Below are 20,434 nucleotides of genomic sequence, written 5' to 3'. Positions count from 1 at the left end.
CCAGGGGCTCAAACAATCAAATGGGGAGATCAGTTTATATGGGAGCTGTATCAGGTTCTTGGCCGATTTGGACAGTACTAAGCACAGTTGTTGAAAGTCTTTACAAAACACTACATGCACAATTTCAGCCAAACCGGACAAAAATTGCGGCTTGTAAGGACTCAAGGAGTCAAATCGGGTGATCGGTTTATATGGGAGCTATATCATGTTCTTGAACGATGTTGACCGTACTTGGTACAGTTGTTGGAATTCATTACACAACACTACATGCGAAATTTCAGCCAAACCGGACAAAAATTGCGGCTTGTAAGGACTCAAGGAGTCAAATCGGGTGATCGGTTTATATGGGAGCTATATCATGTTCTTGACCGATGTTGACCGTACTTGGTACAGTTGTTGGAAGTCATAACACAACACTACATGCGAAATTTCAGCCAAATCGAACAAAAATTGCGACTTGTAAGGACTCAACGTGTCAAATTGGGAGATCGGCTTATATGTGAGCTATATCAGATTATAAAACGATTTAGTCCGCACTTGGCACAGTTATTGGAAGTCATAACTCAATACTATGTGCAAAATTTCAGCCAAATCTGATGAAAATTGAGGCTTCCAGGGGCTCTAAAAATCAAATCGGGAGATCTATTTATATGGGAGCTATATCAGGTTCTTGACCGATTTGGACAGTACTTGGCACAGTTGTTGAAAGTCTTTACAGAACACCACATGCAAAATTTCAGCCAATTCGGACAAAAATGGTGGCTTACAGGGGCTCAAAAAGTCAAATAGGGTGATCGGTTTATATGGGAGCTATATCATGTTCTTGACCGATGTTGACCGTACTTAGCGCAGTTGTTGGAAGTCATAACACAACACTATATTCAAAATTTCAGCCAAATCGGACAAAAATTGCGGCTTGTAAGGACTCAAGAAGTCAAATCGGGAGATCGGTTTATATGTGAGCTATATCAGGTTATAGGCTGATTTAGACCGCACTTGTCACAGTTGTTGGAAGTCATAACTCAACACTATGTGCAAAATTTCAGCTAAATCGGATGAAAATTGAGGCTTCCAGGGGTTCAAGAAATCAAATCGGGAGATCGGTTTACACGGGAGCTATATCCAAATCTGAACCGATATGGCCCATTTGCAATCCCCAACGACCTACATCGATATAAAGCATCTGTGCAAAATATGAAGCGGCTAGCTTTACACGTTCAACCTCTATAGTGATTTCGACAGACGGACGGACACGGCTAGATCGACTTAGGATGTCAAGACGATCAAGAATATACAAACTTTATGGGGTCGTAGATCAATATTTCGAGGTGTTACAAACGGAATGACCACCCAACCTATGGTGGTGGGTATAAAAAAAAAATTATTTATGAAGCTAATATTCGGCAACTGATTTAAGAAAAACTTCAGCAAGTGTTATACTGTTATACTAAACAAGCGATAGTTTCTCGTTTAAAAATAAATTTCTATATTTGATTAAGCAGATATGAGTCAAGTGCTTTTATGACCAAAGAAGAGAAGCATAAACAGACAAACGAAATTTTAATCTAATTTTCTTTAAATAAAAAATTTTGATGGAATTTTCACTAAAACCCCGTATACACTGCTCTTCAAATCTGGATTCAATGGCTTGATTCGTTTATGGCGTTTTAGACGGCACATCATGATCGTGTTGATTACAGCTTTTGCCAAAAACGGTACATCGATTTTTTGCTTTTCTTAGATTTTTAAAAATTTTTCTTACTTCACTTCTCATTTTATAACTTTATTTGGCACAGAAAGTGTTTTTCAATACCTGTCATTTAATGATTACACCTTTCTTTGTAAACGGCAATCGATAGACGCCATTCATCGGAAAAATCAAATGAATTAGATTTTTCAGCCATGACTGATGGTTATGCGTACATGTGACGCATACACCTTTGTTTTCACCAATACTATTACAATGACCATGCATCAGATGTGCCATGTAAACTCTGCATTACGCACCGGATTGACCCGATGGAACCCTCATCGGCAAGCGCTGCCGCCTCAGTGTTCGTCTTTTTTCGTCATGGGAGAGGCACATCCCTGAGAGCCTTCTCCGCACGCTTCTGGTCCGTGCCAGGATTAAAAAGAACCCCGGACTCTGGTTCTGTTCGGTTTGCCAGAACCGCCTCCATCATCGGTCGGTGTCGGTGAGGTGTAACCGCTGCATGGAGTGGGTACACTTCCGATCTTGCTCTGGCCTCATTTCACTACAAGAGTAAAGTCATACGATATGTTGCAAGGTGCTGTGCAGTGGGTCACAAGCGTTGTCGTCGTCGGACTTTGTGACCCCCCCGACCTCTCCCATGACGCAGTATACATAACAGCAGCTTCCCAGCCCCAATATTGCCAGGCCAGTGCCGGGAAGTGTATCATTTTTGGAAATAAACTACAACGGTCTCCGTGGCGAGATCGATGAGATTCTGGATTTTATGAGTCGGAAGAACATATTGGTCGCAGCGATCCAGGAAACGAAGCTGACCAACACCTGCAGCTTGCACAGTTGTCACTGATACAATGTTCTACGCAAGGATCGCTCAAGGAATCTCGCCTGCGCCTGGCGCAAGCGACCCCTACATGGAGTGCATGGGGATAGCAGTCAGGTCCGGTACTGCCGAGATAGAGCTATACAACGTGTACATACTGCCGGTTGGTAGCTGTGTCCCAATTAATAACCAAGCATATAACCCCGACATAAGTGGGTTACTATATGGCCATAATCGTCTAGTTCTAGGGGACTTTAATCGCCCATCACTCTTCATGGCATTCTCCCCTAGGTAACGACCAGCGTGGCATAGCTTTGACAGAGCAGATTGAAAGCGCCACGTTTTGCACAGTGAATAAGGATGCCCCCACTAGGGTTACGAGGAGGTGTAGCAGCTCGCCAGAAATTTCCATTGCATCCCCTGTGTGACGTATCCTGGCAAGCCGTCATCTCTTTAGGGTCGGACCACCTCCCCAAAATTCTCATCATCGACCGACCACCCGACTTCATAACCTCTGAGCGCCGGCCGTTTATCAATCAGAAGAAGGCCGATTGGGCTGGCTTCAGATAGTATACCAATCGCCGCTTCAATTATCTGCCACCATCCTCGGATGTGCTAGTTTCCGATGTCTGGAAAATGGGCAGAGTGAGCCTGGAAAGGACCCGAGTTTGGGAGAGTCGTACATACTTATCTCCCTTCTCTCACCAATAGCAAAGTCGCTTGAGGCCGAGCAGCAACATGGATTTCGAAGACTGCATAGCGAAACAACAGCCTTGCATACCATCACCACACACATTTGCCGTGACTTCAATCAGCCCAGGCCATGTGATAGGACGGTTCTCGTGGCACTGTACCTTTGGAAGGCATTCGACACGGTCAGCCATGCCAAACTATTTGAGGATATCGCCAACATGTCCCTCCAGCCAGGCCTGAAACGTTGGGTCGCGAATTATCTGTGTGGTCGCCAGTCATTTGTGGAATTTAGGGATAAGAAGTCGAAGCACCGTAGAGTGAAACAGGGAGTTCCCCAAGGTGGGGTAATATCTCCGGCACTGTTTAACCCCTACCTATCCTTCATTCCACCCCCTTCAGACGGTATAGAGATCGTATCATATGCGGACGATTGTACGATCATGGCATCAGGCCCCCACCCATTGTTGACATCTGCGATAGGTTGAACGTCTACCTCAACGAACTTGCCTAATATTTCGCTGCAAAAAATCTGAAGATATTTGCCACCAAATCTTCAGCCACATTGTTCCCTACAAATAAGCGTGAGGTGAATACCGAGCTGACTGTGATGGTCGATGGAGAAATGATTCCGACCATCAAGTGTCCCAAAATTCTTGGCGTCACATTTGACAGCTCTTATTCCCCACATGCCACAGCAATTTGCCATAAAGTCAAAAGTAGAAACAAGGTCCTCAAGTCACTTGCTGGCGGCACTTGAGGTGTAGACAAAGAAACCTTGTTGACCACGTACAAAGCAATAGGCCGGTTTGTGGTATGTTATGCAGCGCCAGTGTGGTCTCGTCAGCTTTGTGATACGCAGTGGAATAATATTCAGATCTGTCAGAATGCCACCCTCCGAACTGCGACGGCCTGTCTCCTCAGTTCTCATGGGGACCACCTTCATTAGGAGACAAAGATCCTTTGGGCTGTTATCGCAGAGACCATCCAAATCATCATCTTGTGGATAGATATCCACGGCTCAGAAGTCTTAAGGTAGATCTACATGATCTAGAGCGTGAGGTTCAACGATACAAGAGAGAACCTCTAGATCAAGCGGCGTATCAAGCAGGTCGGCACCTGAGGAAATTGACCTCCCCCGGCAAACCAGAGTAGTTATGGCTCAATTACGTCCCGGCAGTTGCAGCTGCCTCAACTCCTACAGAGCAAGGATTGATGCCGATGTGCAAGATGTATGTCCCGATTGTAACCAGGGACCACACGATACACGTCAACTGTTTAACTGCCCTGCCAGACCCACTCTACTCAGACCCAGATACCTGTGGACCCAACCTATCTTAGTCGCAGAGTTCCTGGGTCTTGACACTCAACAGTATCAAGCAGACGAAAGATAGGACACAACAAACTGCTACTGCTGAACACCCGCGTTCGAATCCTAGTGAGAACATCGGACAAAATTTGAAGCGGTGGTTATCCCCTCTTAATGGTACGAGGTACCATGCCATGCATGGTCATGTAAGAAATTCTCCCAAAGGAGTGACGTACTACGGCATGCCGGAGATTAAACTTGAATCGGAAAGCACTCATTGATGTGTGATATGTTTGCCTATGCTCGGTTCCTGGGCAAATTTTTACTTTACTCCCAAAAGCCTTTCTTTTGAGTCCTATATTGCCGTATTGGTAAATAATTCCCGTTTAGGGGGTATTTCGAGGGTGGCTTGGCCACCCAGACACTTGGCCACCCAGACACTTGGCCTTTAAAGTAAATATAAGCTTCATGCTCCAATTTCAAATACATTCTATATGGCCGCCACATTGGAATGATCGGTAAATAAGTTCTGTTTGAGGGTGGCGTGGAACTGATGCGCCTTCTTTGTCACAAGCATTCGTTGACAAGTGCAATATTTGAGAATAATCGGATAAAAATTTCGCCAAACCCGACCAAAGCCTACCAAATGTTCTACAAGCTGAAGAGTTGGCCATTTGGAACACATCAATCTATACATTTTATACCCACCACCATAGGATGGGAGTATACTAATTTAGTCATTCCGTTCGTAACACATCGAAATATTTATCTGCGACCCTATAAAGTATATATATTCTGGATCGGCTCGACATTGTGAGTCGAACTAGCCATGTCCGTCCGTCCGTCTGTCAAAATCACGATAGCAATCGAACGCGTAAAACTAGCACGTAAAAATTTCGCTCAGATGGTTCTTTTCAATGTAGTTCGCTGGGAATTGAAAATGGGCCATATCGGTTCAGATGTGGGTATAGCCCCCACATAAACCGATCCCCGGATTTGGCTTCTTGAGCCCTAAGAAGCCTCAATTTTCATCCGATTTGGCTAACATTTGGAACAAAGACTTGAGTTATGACTTCCAACATCCATGTCCAGTATGGTTCGAATCGGTCTATAAACAGATATAGCCCCCATATAAACCGATCCCCGGATTTGACTTCTTCAGCCCTTAAAAGCCTCAATTTTCATCCGATTTTGCTACAATTTGGATCAAAGACATGTGTTATGGCTTTCAACATCCATATACGGTATGATCCGAATCGGTCTACAAACAGATATAGCCCCCATATAAACCGCTCTCCGGATTTTACTTCTTGAGCCCTTAAAAGCCTCAATTTTCATCCGATTTGGCTGAAATGTGGATCAAAGACTTCAGTTATGACATCCAACATCCATGGTTAGTATGATACAAATCGGTCTTTAAACAGATATAGGCCCATATGAACCGATCCCCGTATTTGACTTCTTCAGCCCTTAGAAGCCTAAATTTTAATCTGGTTTGGCAGAAATTTGGCCCAAAATCCTATCTTATGACCTACAATATCAGTGCCAAGTTTTATCGAGTCAGTCAATAAGGTGATAAAGGCGCCTAAGTACCGATATCCCTATTTGGCTTCTGGAGCCCAAAATAATTCAAATACAAACTCAGTTAATATGGGTACATTTTTAGCGGTAATGGATTCCGTCCGGCCGAACTTAGCACGGTTTTAATTGTCAAGACTACAAAGTACTATATCGTCGTTATTCGTATAGGATCTAGACATGTCCGTCTCTATATAGGTGGAAATTACTCTACAGCCTGAAGTTCAAAGATGGCCTATATCTTGCTATAGCACCCTTTATACTGATCTCCCGATAAGAAATTTTGAGTTCATAATAGTCGTATTTTTGCCCCGATTTCAATAAACAACCGTACCGATTTTTGGATAAAGCATTCTACCGATTTAAGTGTTTGAGCCCAGAAATGGTCTTTTACTTCCCACATTCACCGTTACAGCGAGATGCATGTACCCCTCAACTTTTGAGTATAGACCGGATTTCACCATATTTGTATGCAGCTGCCTTGTTTTCCGATTGAAGGTATTGAACTCACAATGCCTTCATTGTGATTCATAACAGCTAGACGTGTTTTGTTATGACTTCCAATAACTGTGCAATGTATGGTCCGTAACCTGATACATGTGCCACATAAACTGATCTGGGATCTTGACTTCTTGAGCCACTAGAGGGCGTAAATCCTTTTTTAGATTTGAATGAAATTGTCTATATGATGTATCACTATGGCCTTCAATAATCATGACATTCAGCCCTATTCTGAATAACAATTCCCTGGGAGTTTATTCCGTACTCCCTTTTCCCCTAATCTGAATAAGAATTTACGGAGAGTTTATTCCCAAATCAATTTTCCCTTATTCTATACAAACTTTGAAAATAGGGAAATATCTCCCAGGGAAAAAAGTAGCTATTCTGAATCGATATAAAAGGGAGAATGAGACGGTAAAACTTTGAAAAAATTCCCCCAAACAAATAAAAGGGAGCTCATTTATCATTGAGCTTAAAGTACAATCGGGTGGCACTCAATGATGTGCAAGAAGTCTTCTGCCTGTTCCTTAATGGAATGTTCGTGCGCAATTATTCAAAGATACTTGGCGTCACATTTGGCAACATTTACTCCACAGGAGTAAGAATAAATCCATAAGTCGCTTTTCGGCATCACTTTGTCCAGCAGCCGCCATAACCACCAAGAAAAGCGGCCGCCGCCCGGAAATGTCGGTTAGATCTTCAAGTTCTAGCTCCATAAAAGTAGGCCTTTAGATAAAACGGCGTATCAGGCAAACCATCACAGCATTAATGACGACGAAGGAGAAGCAAACCTCTATATTACGATTCAGCCATCTTAACTCCTTTCGGCAAGGGAAAATGCCAACATGCAGGATGTGTGGCCCGCATGCAACCGGGTAACTTTTTAAGCAACCTTTATAACTTCTTTTTGCTTATTTTTTCATTTTATGTTCTTTTTCCAAAAAATAATAGTCAAATGTTTGGCCAATATCAAACAGCTGAAACAAAACAGCTTTTTTCGAAAATTCGAAATTCCCTCTCCCAAAAATGTCCTCTCCCCATTCAATCAGAATAGGAGGATTTTATTCGAGGGAGAAAGAATTGGGCTGATTATCTCCAGATTGAGAGAAATCGTCCAGAGAATTTGTAGTACATAGTGGAGGGCATATACAAATCGGCTTAATCGAACTTTACGCCTATATAGAGTGCGTCACTTTTTGTGCCACCTTTTTAGAAAAGCAATTAAAAAGGCGTTAAGTTCTGCCGGGCTGAACTTTGGATACCCACCACCTCGGGTATATATGTAAACCACCTTTCATCAAAATCCGGTGAAAATTGCATTCCTTATGTCCCATAGCAGTTATATCGAAATATGTACCGATTTGGACCAAATACTAATAAGTACAGTAGCTATATCTAAAAATAAACCGAAAAGCCTAACATAAGCCACTGTGTCAAATTTCAATGAAATCGGATTATTAATGCGCCTTTTATGGAGCCAAGACTTTGAATCGAGATATCGGTCTACATGGCAGCTATATCCAAATCTAGACCGATTTGGGCCAAGTTGCAGAAAAATGTCGAGGAGCCTAACACAAAGCACTGTCGCAAATCTCAGCAAAATCTGCATTTGTGTGTGGCATTTATGAGACTAAGAACCTAAATCGAAGGATCGGTCTATATGGCAGCTATATCCAAATCTGGACCGATCTGGGCCAAATTGACGAAGAATGTCAAAGGGCCTAACACAACTCACTGTCCCAAATTTCAGCAAAATCGGATAATAAATGTGGCTTTTATGGGCCTAAGACCCTAAATTGGAGGATCGGTCTATATGGCAGCTATATCAAGATATAGTCCGATATGTCCCATCTTCGAACTTAACATGGTTATGGAAAAGAATCTGTGCAAAGTTTCAGCTCAATATCTCTATTTTTGAAGACTGTAGCGTGATTTCTACAGTTAGACGGACGGACAAGTCTAGATCGTCTTAGGTTTTTGTCCTGATCAAGAATATATTGTATATACTTTATAGGGTCGGAAATGGATATTTCGGCCGATGTTTCAAACGGAATGACAAAATATATATACCCTAATCCTTCGGTGGTGGGTATAATTATGCTACTTTTTTCAACGAATGCCACTTTTTGTGCCCCTTTATGGAATATTTCAATGGTAACGCTGGTTGCCAGCATTAGGAGGGGAAAATCACCGCTAAAAATTTTTTTTGATGGTCTCGCCAGGATTCGAAGCCAGGCCTTCAGCGTCATAGGCGGACATGCTAACCTCTGCGCTACGGTGGCCTCCAACATATGTTTAAATTATGTACCACAAAGGTGTCGAGACCATCAGAAAAAAATTTCGGCGGTGGCTTTCCCCTCCTAATGCTGGCAACATTTTGTGAGGCAACATAAGCCATGTAAAACTTCTCTCCAAAGAGGTGTTGCACTGCGTCACGCTGTTCGGACTCGGCTATAAAAAAGGCCCCTTATCATTGAGCTTAAACTGCAGTCGGACTGCACTCATTGATAGGTGAGAAGTTTGCCCCTGTTCCTTAGGGGAATGTTCATGGACAAAATTTGCAATTTACCACAGTGGTGGTGTTTGTTACAGATGGTTACCATTCAATAAGGGCCACTTTAACAACGCATTTTAGTTTTACAAATTATTTTATTTTTAAGTCACAAAGTATGTTATCTCTTATAGTAGTAGTTTGACAGTATAACACTTTGAACAGGTTTGACGTATAGAGTTATTTTCTATATTCACTTCCTTAATTTAAAACAAGATGATAAGAATGTTCTTTGTTCTTCTTCACTGAGAATTGCTCAGTGAATTAAATTAAAAATCAATTTTAATTTAAAATTCAAAAAATTTTCTAATCTACATACTAATTAAAAATTTAGATAGCAATAATTATAAAAAAAAAACAAAATATATATGAAATACGTTTTTTTTTAATAAGAACAAATAAACATTTTTTTTTTGTTTTAAATATTTTATCATTCTATTTATTTGTAGTTAGTATTTTACTTTAATGTCAGCTCTTAAAACTTTGGTATTTGCAACAATAGCCGAGTTTTTTTTTTTTGTTTAACCACAGGCTGGGGGTAATTTAAATTGGTTAGAATGGTATATTGTGTGTAGTTTAGTTTCAACAATTTAATGCAAATAATTTTGTAGCAAATATAAAAAGATTTGTTTTCTATAGATTTGACTTAAGGGTTTTGTTTATTTTATTTTTTATATATATTATTTCATTGATTGTGCGTGCACACTTCAATTTGTTTTTTTTATTTCTAAATTTTAATTAAAATAATAAAATTAATTATTTAAAATAAAAGTGGTTTCTTAAACCGTGGTTTCTTAAAAAAATATATAATTTAAGTTTTATTTGACATCATTTTTTCTCTTAGCAATTCTAAAAACGAATACAGAACCTTAAAAATCTCTGCAATACTCTAATTTGTGATTAATCTGATGTTATTGGGTTAAATCACTTATTATTGCATTGTACAGCCCTCTGGGAAGAAAACATTAGGAGATTTATCCATTATATTGTTTTGTGATTATTGTGTGTGGTATGTTTTCTGGTTGTTGTTTTCTTTTCTTCTACTTTTTTTCTACTTGTTGTTCGTAGTTGTTTCTTTTTTTTCTTGTTTTTGCTGTTTTTTGATTTGTTTCAATAAAAAAAACAAAACAAAATTATATATTGGGAATGAAAAAGAAACCCAAAAAACATCAGGAGGTAGTAAATAGCATTCTGTAAAATTCCTTATTTTTTATGAATAAATTTTAGCTTATTTTACTACAACTGGATACTGTGACATTCAGGGGATTATTTCCTTTAGCGTTTACAGCTATTGAGGATCTGAAAATGAAGAGAAAGAGAACAGTTTATGAGTATCATTTAATTAATGAAGCGGACTTTTTTAAATTAAAAAAAAGATCTCGTCCTAACAGGCAAAAAACTTGAAAAATGAAAAATTCGGCAAAGCCCGGCCAGGATTCGAACCTGGGCGAGAGCCATTGCCGTTGTCTTAGCGTTCGAAGCCATCAATACAACTTCCAACAGATGCACAAAATCATTAAAAAAAAGATCTCGTCCTAACAGGCAAAAAACCTGAAAAAATGAAAAATTCGGCAAAGCCCGGCCAGAATTCGAACCTGGGCACACAGAGCACCAGCGAGAGCCATTGCCGTTGTCTTAGCGTTCGAAGCCATCAATACAACTTCCAACACATGCACAAAATCATGTGTAGTACGGAAGAAGTGTAATTTGTCACAGAAAGAATGTCTGTCATTACCCAAAACTACATGCATTGGGAAAAGTATAGCTAATAGACAGGGTTGTCGAGTGTGGTTAATGTGGTAATTGTATCATACATGCGTTTTTGCTATTAATACGATTCAAATACAATATACCAACACACGACCCTTGAAGCCATCACACTTAATATGGTTGAAAAGTCTTCTAACCAAAAACGAAACGCGTCCCATAGTGGTTGGTGTGTGTTGCTATCTTTGGCTTTCCTTTTCCATTTGCATCTCCGCGATCATTGAGCTCGTCTCGAAAGAGAAACAAACAAAAATTAAAAAAAAAAAATAAAAGCGTGCTAAGTTCGGCCGGGGGAATCTTAGGAACCCACCACTATGGATTCTGCTAAAATATGAGAGCTATAGACCGAATTGGACCGTACTTGGCGCAGTTGTTGAGAGACAACAGAAATCGGATAAAAAATTGTGGCTTTTACGGGCTCAAGAAATCAATTTGGGAGATCGGTTTATATGGGAGCTATATCCAAATCTGCACCGATATGGCCCATTTGCAATCCCCAACGACCTACATTAATATAAAGTGTCTGTGTAAAATTTCATGCGGTTAGCTGGGGCGGCCACCGGCACATTGCCCTGAAAATAGATATCAAATTCGTTGAGCTCCATGTTACCATAATCGGAAATGAAGTTCAGTTTAGGGGGTGCTTTAGGGCGTACCCCCAAAAACTTGGCTCCAAAATGGATATTAAATTCGTTTTCTACTCTCAAATACCATTTATTCGAGTCGCATATTGTCATAATGGGTCAAATAACCCATTTGACGTATCTTTAGGAGGAAAAGCGACACCTAGTCTTAAACGCAAATTTTAATATCATATTCTTAATCTAATCCCGAATACCTTTCATTTGAGTCCCATATAGACATGGTCGGCTAATATGCCCATTTGGGGGTACTTAGGGTGGGGCGACCTCCCATTACTTGGATCTAATTTTTATGCCATATTTGTAATCTAGTATCGTATGCTTTTCATTTGGGGCCCATATTGACGTGACCGTCGTATATATCTGTTTAGAGGAGGTTTTGGGTTAGGGTGGCTCGCTAGATACTTGGACCCAAATTTTAATGCGATAATCGTTTTCTTGTCTCCAATACCTTTCATTTGATACCCATATTGTGCCTGTCGGTCCATTATTGGTTTTGGATGGTGTTGTTGGGGTAAGGGGGAGGGACCGCCCCCATTCGATATCTAAAAATTATATAGCCTATGTTTCCTTCTAGACAAACTTACACAATCTGTGAAAATTCAAAGAAAATCGGTTCAGCCGTTTTTGATTCTACGGAACAATTTAAAAAACATTCCCATATAGTCATGATGGGTCATATGCCCATCTAAGGCGTTTTTGGGGGGTAGGGTGATCTGATTTTGTATGCCAGATTCGTAGTCTACTCCCGAATACCTTGCATTTGAGCCCAATATTGATATGAACGTCCAATATGTCTGGGGGAATTTTGGGGTTGGGGCGGCCCGATGGCCGATTAGACCAAATTTTAATACCATATTCGTATTCTATTTTCTTTCATTTGATACCCATATTGTCCCGCTCGGTCCATTTTTCATTTTGGGTGGTGTTTTTGGGTAACGGAGGAGGGTCCGCCCTCTTCCGAAATAAACAAATTATAAAGTCTATTTCTCCTTCCTGACCATATTCGCAATCTACTCCCGAATGCCTTTCATTTGACTCCCATATTGTCATGATCGTCCAATATACCTGTTTTTGGGGTTGGGCGGCCCTCCCAGTTTCTTAGACCCAATTTTTAATATGAAATTCGTACTCTACTCCCGAATACCTTTCATTTGAGTCCCGTATTGTCCCGATCGGTCCACTTTTATTTTTGGGTAGTACTTTTGGGGTAAGGGGGAGGGTCCGCCCTCCTTTCGATATAAAAAAAATATATAGCCTATGTTTCCTTCCAGACCAAACAACACAATCTGTAAAAGTTTCAAGGTAATCGGTTTAGCCATTTTTTAGTCTATACGGAACAAACAAACGAACACAAATTAATTTTTATGTGTAAGATTAATTTAAGTCGTTTGGGATTGTAAATGGGCCAAATCATTCCATGTTTTTTCCATGCATCTTGACTTCTTGAGCCACTAGAGGACGCAATTCTTATGCGATTTAGCTAAAATTTTGTGATTTGTTATGACTTCCAACAACTGCATGATTCAAATTGGTCGATAACCTGATATAGCTGCCATATATACCGATCTGGGATCTTGTCTCCTTGAGCCACTAGAGGTCGCAATTCTTATCCGATTTAGCTGAAATTTTGCATGAAGTGATTTGTTATGACTTCCAACAACTGTGCTATGTATGGTTCAAATCGTCCATAACCTAATATAGCTGCCATATAAACCCATCTGGGATCTTCACTTCTTAAGCCTCTAGAGGCCACAATTCTTTCTCGATTTTGCTGAAATTTTGTACAACGGCTTCTTCCATGACATTCAACATACATCAATATGGTCTTAATCGATTTATAGCTTGATATAGCTTCCATATAAACTGATCTCCCGATCTTCGTAAGCCCCTACAAGGCGCAATTCGTATCCGAATGAACTGAAATATTACCCAATGACTTCTACTATGGTCTTCAGCATTCACTTGAGGTCCGAATCGGTCTATAACTTGATATATAACATAACAACATAACAATTCTTATCCATTATTCCTTGTTTGCCTAAAAAGAGATACCGCGCAAAGATCTCGAAAATGCGATCCATGGTGGAGGGTATATCACATTCGCCGCGGCCGAACTTAGCACGCTATTACTTGTTTTTTTTTTTAATATTTTGAAGATAAATATATTCAGGTACTTTAGTCCTTCTCCGATCCACTTGTTTAGCGAATTTGTGAACACCCTTGACTCTGCGTCCCATTTGTGTATTCAGAAGATTCTGGGAAAGACAGGATAGCCCTAGGCCAGATTTCCCTGAAATGTAGTACAACAGTGAGTTGTGTTCGACAACCGCGTCGAATACGGTTCAAATCGGGTCATATTTGAATATAGCGCTGCCATATAAACCGATCTTCCGATTTTGGGTCTTGGGCCCATGAAAGTAACCTTTACTGCCAGGGCTGCGGACTCGAGCAATTTTTATTGGGTAAAATTATCTTGACTCCGACCCCGGGGAAAATTGCTCAACTATGACTCCGAAGCCTTGCTTAATACCCGATGTCGCTAAAATTTGAAATTTGAATATAGGTCGATCGCCTGATTTACGGTCTTGGGTCCATAAAAAGAGTTATCCGATTTCACTGACATTTAATTACTCGGAGTGGTATTAGCCTTCTTGACATTCGTTTCATTAAATTTGAATGGATTTTAGAGAAAACTCTCAACTTACCTATTATGCCTCATATGACTTTTGACTAGATCACTATTAACCAAGGCGGCCATGAGGCTCAATTCGCCAGCCATTACTGTGGCACAAACAATTTGTGCCAATTTTTTAGCATTGTCACCGGGATGTTCCGCATTGGCACCCCTCACGCCCAACATATCGAGACAGGCACTTTGTCCGGGTAAACCTGTGCCACCGCCAACTGTGCCCACTTCCAGCGAGGGCATGGTGCAGGTCATGTATAAATCCTCGTTATTTTCACCCCAACACTCCATGCCGGTGGAGCAATTACTTGAGGTAACATTTTGTGCAGGATCTTGACCGGTGGCCAAAAAGACAGCGGTAACCATGTTGGCAGCGTGGGCATTGTTGCCTAAAAAGAAAAGACAAACAAATGACAAAAAATAATATATTAATAAAAATGACTTTAAAAATACCCAAAATTTAGAAAATAAAAAAAAAATCTATTTCAATTTTATTGAAAATTTTAAACATTTAAATGTGAAAACCAGGGCTTTGGAATTGACATTTTTAAGTCGTAGTCCCAACCACAGTGGGAGAGATTACCCGGAGTCGATGTTCTGTTCGGAGTCAGGGCACGTTTACTGCACTCCTGGTAAATTCTCCGACTTCGACTACGTCTAGAGGTCTTCGACTCCGCAGCCCGTTGGATCATAAATTTTGGAAATTTTAAACTCTATATCTTTTATTTAAAATTGAATGCCCACCACCGAAGGATGAGGATATATTCATTTTGTCATTCCGTTTGCAATACATCAAAATATCCATTACCGACCCTATTCTTGATCACCGTAAAAATCTAAGACGATCTAGCCATGTCCGTCCGTCTGTCTGTTGAAATAACGCTACAGTCTTTAAAAATAGAGATTTGTCTATAAGCAGGTAAAGTTCGAAGATGGGCTATATCGGACTATATCTTGATATAGCCCCCATATAGCTCGATCCGCCGATTTAGGGTCTTAGGCCCATAAAAGCTAAATTTTTTTATCGGATTTTGTCGACATTTGGGACTGTGAGTTGCGTTAGGCCAATAGACACCCTTCTTCAATTTGGCCCAGATCGGTCCAGATTTTGATATAGCATTTATTGTTCCATGTCGCCGAAATATGGGACAGGGAGTTAGGTTAGGCCCCTCGATACCTTTCTGTAATTTGGCCCAGATTTGGATAAAGCTGCCATATAGACCGATCTCTCGATTTAAGGTTTTGGGCCAATAAAAGATGCATTTATTGCCCGATTTCGCCGAAATTTGAGACAGTGAGTTGTATTAGGCCCTTCGACAACTTTCTACATTTTGGCCCAGATCGGTCCAGATTTGGATATAGCTATCTTATAGACCGATCTCTCGATTTCAGGTTTTGGGTCCATAAAAGGCGCATTTATTGTCCGATTTCCCCGAAATTTGGGACAGTGAGTTGTGTTAGGCCCTTTGACAGCCCTCTTCAATTTGACCCAGATCGGTCTAGATTTAAATATAGCTGCCATATAGACCGATCTCTCGATTTAAAGTCTTGGCCCCATAAAAGGCACATTTATAATCCGATTTCGCCGAAATTTGACACAGTGACTGATGTTAGGCTTTTCGACATCCGTGTCGTATATGGTTCGGATAGGTCTATATTTGGATATGCCTACCAAAAAGACCAATATTTTGTTCTTCAAAATTGAACAATGACTTGTATTTATTAGACCACTCAATATCTGTATTGAATTTGGTCCAAATCGGATCATATTTCGATATACCTGCTATGGGGGCATAAATTATGCATCTTTCACCGGATTATGACGAAAGTTGGTTTACATAAAGGGTGATTTTTTTGAGGTTAGGATTTTCATGCATTAGTATTTGACAGATCACGTGGGATTTCAGACATGGTGTCAAAGAGAAAGATGCTCAGTATGCTTTGACATTTCATCATGAATAGACTTACTAACGAGCAACGCTTGCAAATCATTGAATTTTATTACCAAAATCAGTGTTCGGTTCGAAATGTGTTCATTCACCGTAACGTTGCGTCCAACAGCATCTTTGAAAAAATACGGTCCAATGATTCCACCAGCGTACAAACCACACCAAACAGTGCATTTTTCGGGATGCATGGGCAGTTCTTGAACGGCTTCTGGTTGCTCTTCACTTCAAATGCGGCAATTTTGCTTATTTACGTAGCCATTCAACCAGAAATGAGCCTCATCGCTGAACAAAATTTGTCAAAATTTGAACACATTTCGAACCGAACACTGATTTTGGTAATAAAATTCAATGATTTGCAAGCGTTGCTCGTTAGTAAGTCTATTCATGATGAAATGTCAAAGCATACTGAGCATCTTTCTCTTTGACACCATGTCTGAAATCCCACGTGATCTGTCAAATACTAATGCATGAAAATCCTAACCTCAAAAAAATCACCCTTTATATACCCGAGGTGGTGGGTATCTAAAGTTCGGCCCGGCCGAACTTAACACTTTTTTACTTGTTTTAAAATATTTTGGAATTTTTGATTTTTTTTACTTAGACTTTTTTTTTCTTTCTTCTTGCTGTTATTTTATGTCTTTATCCACTTACCTCCAATGCTACCCGCCATGGCACTGCCACCCATATTTTTCAATTTATTGCACTCGACCAGTGTCTTTGCTTCTGTCTTCAGGACACTGCGCAATGTCGCCGCTGGTATTATACACTCGGCAACCACACGTTTACCCCTGCCCTTAATCCAATTGATGGCTGCAGGCTTTTTATCACAACAAAAATTGCCACTCAGCGAGATTATTTGCATATCGGGAAATTCTCGTTTAATGCACTTGAGAGCCATTTCAGCACCTTTGGAAACCATATTCATGCCCATGGCATCACCGGTCAGGGCGACAAAACGTATATACAGCTGTGGGCCATCCATGGCAATGTGACACTCCTTGAGGCGACCAAAACGTGAGGTTGAATCGAATTCAGCCTTTATGCGTTGATAGTTAGTTTCATCATTGATCCAACGCTTGGCCTCAGCAGCACGGGCCACACTGGCAAAACGCACACAGGGTGCACGGGTCATGCCCACATCTTCCACATAGGATGTGACACCCCTTACCGATAGGGCTTTACAACCACGATTTGTGGAGGCCACCAAGGCACCCTCTGTTGTGGCCATGGGCACATAGTATTTGGCGCCATCCAAGAGCAGAGGGCCGGCATAGCCCACTGGGATGGGCACATAACCTAGAACATTTTCACAGCAGGCGTTCATAACGCGTTTGTAGTCAAAGTGTTTGTATGGAAGACTTTCAAGGCGATCGGAGGCCAATTTGGCGCGACCGCTGATAATTTGACGTCGGATTTTCACACCTCTTACGGGATCGTCTATGACGGTTTCGATTTTGTGCAAGGGGCAATATTGGCCACCGGCATTGACAATATTCACAATTTCCTCATCCGAAAGATTGGCCGCTCCTGCTATGCCATCCTCGGTGGAGTTGAGTATTTCCAGACATTCCTCCAGCGAACGGGGTGATCTCAATTTCAACAATTGATTGCATTCACTCAAAGGCACTATGGCCCCATCACAATAATCGAACTCCGTTTGGGTGAAGGCATTTGCAGTGTTCTGCTCCTCAATGGTGAAAAGGGGAATACGCCGTGGTCGCATAGACAATTCTATTGGCATGGAGGTGTTGCTGAGATTGCAAGTTACTTTGAGATTCTCCTCCTCTTGGCCCACAATTGCTCCAAATGGCTTGTCCAATGCGGTAATTGAATTTGCCGCCGAAGCCTCAAGTGGCAGCAGTTGCGTCTGTGATGACTTGACAGCAATGCTAACCGTCGATTGGCGTATCTGGTCATGAAGATCTTCGCGGTTTTCGAAAAATATGAATTTAATGACCAGGGCTATGAATAGTATAAGTATCACAATTTGATCGGCGCTCATTGTTAGCCATCTGCAAAGAAATCAGGTCGAAGGGAAACAAAAAAAGAAAAAAAAAAATTAGAATTTTTGGGGGAAATTGAATTGAAATCGTAAGTAGATCGAAACAAAGTTTCTTTATGGGCAAAAATAAAGATAAAATTGGACTGCATTATCGTTGTATGAATAAATGTAGCGCATATTGTCCATATTCATTTTGGTATAATTTCTAATTTGTAATTCTGTAAGAGGGAAAAATATTCCAGAATTATGACCCATTAAGCTAAAAAATCAAAAAGAATTATAAGTCCGCGTGATTTCGCCAGAGTGAATAAAATTGTATTTAATTTGATTGTAAGAATGTAATTAGGGCATCTATGTTAAAGATGCTTTTTACCCAAATCAGAAAAAAAAAATTAAAAATAAATTTTGAAAGAATTTCCACTAAAAATAGGATTTTTAAAAATCTAATTTGGAAATTTTTAATACAATTTTGCACAGGGTTTCCTTAACCTTTCACATTATAACAGTTTGCGCAGTTGTACAGAAACTGTTATATTAAATCAAACTTCGACATTTTTAATACAATTTTTTGTGATAATCAATTTTGCTCAGGTTTTCCTTAACATTTCAATTTATAACAGTTTACGCAGTTGTACTGAAACTGTTATACTATGTGAATATGAACCGTATTTCGACAAAATTTACTATAAGAATTCAATTTTATCTGCTAGCGCTTTTTTTAGTTGGTCTTAAAAACTTTTTTGGACTTCTTACGGGATATTGTCCATTTTAGAGTTAGCATTACGTTCAGGAAGTGAGTTTGACAATTTTTGTTTGTTTTTGTTGTAATTGTCATTGATGCATAAATTCGATCAGAACAAAGAAAATGAGTTACGTGTCTCTTGTTGCCCTTAAGAGGAAAATAAGCTTTAATAGCCCAATTTTAAACTCAAAAGTTTGCTCTACGCTGTAGTTACTATTGGGTTGCCCAAAAGGAAATGGCGGATTTTTTAAAAGAAAGTAAATGCATTTTTAATAAAACTTAGAATGAACTTTAATCAAATATACTTTTTATACACTTTTTCTCTAAAGCAAGCTAAAAGTAACAGCTGATAACTGACAGAAGAAAGAATGCAATTACAGAGTCACAAGCTGTGAAAAAAATTGTCAAGGCCGACTATATGAAAAATCCGCAATTACTTTTTGGGCAACCCAATAGTTGCGGGTATGTAGGGTACGGGGATTCAAATGACGAAACTCGTGGAAACTTTTCTATAGAATCACACCAATTATCTGTAAAAATTTCTAGGGAGTGAAGATAGAGTCAAAAGTTGGACATTTTATAACAGTTAACGCAATTATTTTGAAACTGTTATACTCTTATACATTGTTATATATATTTTTTTGAACAAAATTGACCAAAATTTTCAATGAAAATTTGAAAAAACACAAGTGTTAGTTATTTTATTACATTTAATGCAATAATGAGGAATCTGTTATACTTCTATACATTCATACAGATATTTATATATATTTTTCTATAAACATTTGAAGCGAGGACAAAGTAATTTTAGTGTTTTATAACACTTAAGGCAGTAAACCGCAAACTGCTATACAGTTAGATTTTGACGAAAAAAATCAAATTAAACTTTGGCGAAATGTTTTAAGAAAATGAATTTTACCAAAAATAATTAAATTAACAAGAGTTAGTCATTGTATAACAGTTAACATAATTATATTGAAACTGTTATACCGCAATGTACTCGTAGAATTTTTCTATAAACATTTGAAGAGAGCGAGGATACAGATATTTATATATATTTTTCTATAAACATTTGAAGCGAGGACAAAGTAGTTTTAGTGTTTTATAACACTTAAGGCAGTAAACCGCAAACTGTTATACAGTTAGATTTTGACGAAAAAGATCAAATTAAACTTTGGGGTAGTGTTTTAAGAAAAAGAATTTTACCCAAAATAATTAAAATTTACAAGAGTTAGTCATTGTATAACGGTTAATATAATTATATTGAAACTGTTACACTGCAATATAATAGTAGAATGCAATATTTTTCTATGATAATTTGAAGGATGTGGAGTTATGTCAAGATTTAGATTCATTTTATATTATTTAACTTATTTATTTGGAATCTATTTAACTGTTATACAATAACATATTTTCTTATTATTATACCCTCCATTGAAGCATGGGGGTGTATTTATTTTGTCATTCTATTTGCAACACAGCGA

The 20,434-nt window shown here is 39.5% G+C and overlaps 1 protein-coding gene and 1 long non-coding RNA gene across 4 annotated transcripts in view; one reads left to right on the top strand and one right to left on the bottom strand.

Moving 5' to 3' along the window:
• The window catches only part of LOC131994874 (uncharacterized), a 72,868-nt gene that overhangs the window by 6,296 nt on the left and 46,138 nt on the right, over positions 1 to 20,434 (top strand). The window lies entirely within an intron of this gene.
• Positions 9,951 to 20,434, bottom strand: part of LOC106092030 (3-hydroxy-3-methylglutaryl-coenzyme A reductase) — a 216,812-nt gene continuing 206,328 nt past the window's right edge. For 2 of the 3 annotated variants that reach the window (XM_059361878.1, XM_059361879.1), the window contains 3 exons: positions 16,858 to 18,218; positions 14,277 to 14,646; positions 9,951 to 10,459 (listed from right to left, as the gene is read on the bottom strand). In XM_059361878.1, coding sequence (XP_059217861.1) covers positions 10,384 to 10,459; positions 14,277 to 14,646; positions 16,858 to 18,218 — 1,807 coding nt within the window. In that variant the 3' untranslated portion in view covers positions 9,951 to 10,383. Of the gene's footprint in view, positions 10,460 to 14,272; positions 14,647 to 16,857; positions 18,219 to 20,434 lie in introns of those variants that run through there. The other variant, XM_059361880.1, reaches the window with a different exon arrangement.

The sequence above is a fragment of the Stomoxys calcitrans genome, chromosome 2 (assembly GCF_963082655.1).
Source record: "Stomoxys calcitrans chromosome 2, idStoCalc2.1, whole genome shotgun sequence".
In the NCBI taxonomy this organism is placed as follows: domain Eukaryota; kingdom Metazoa; phylum Arthropoda; class Insecta; order Diptera; family Muscidae; genus Stomoxys; species Stomoxys calcitrans.
Note: the sequence above shows the minus strand (reverse complement) of the source record. Positions and strands in the feature narration are given on the sequence as shown.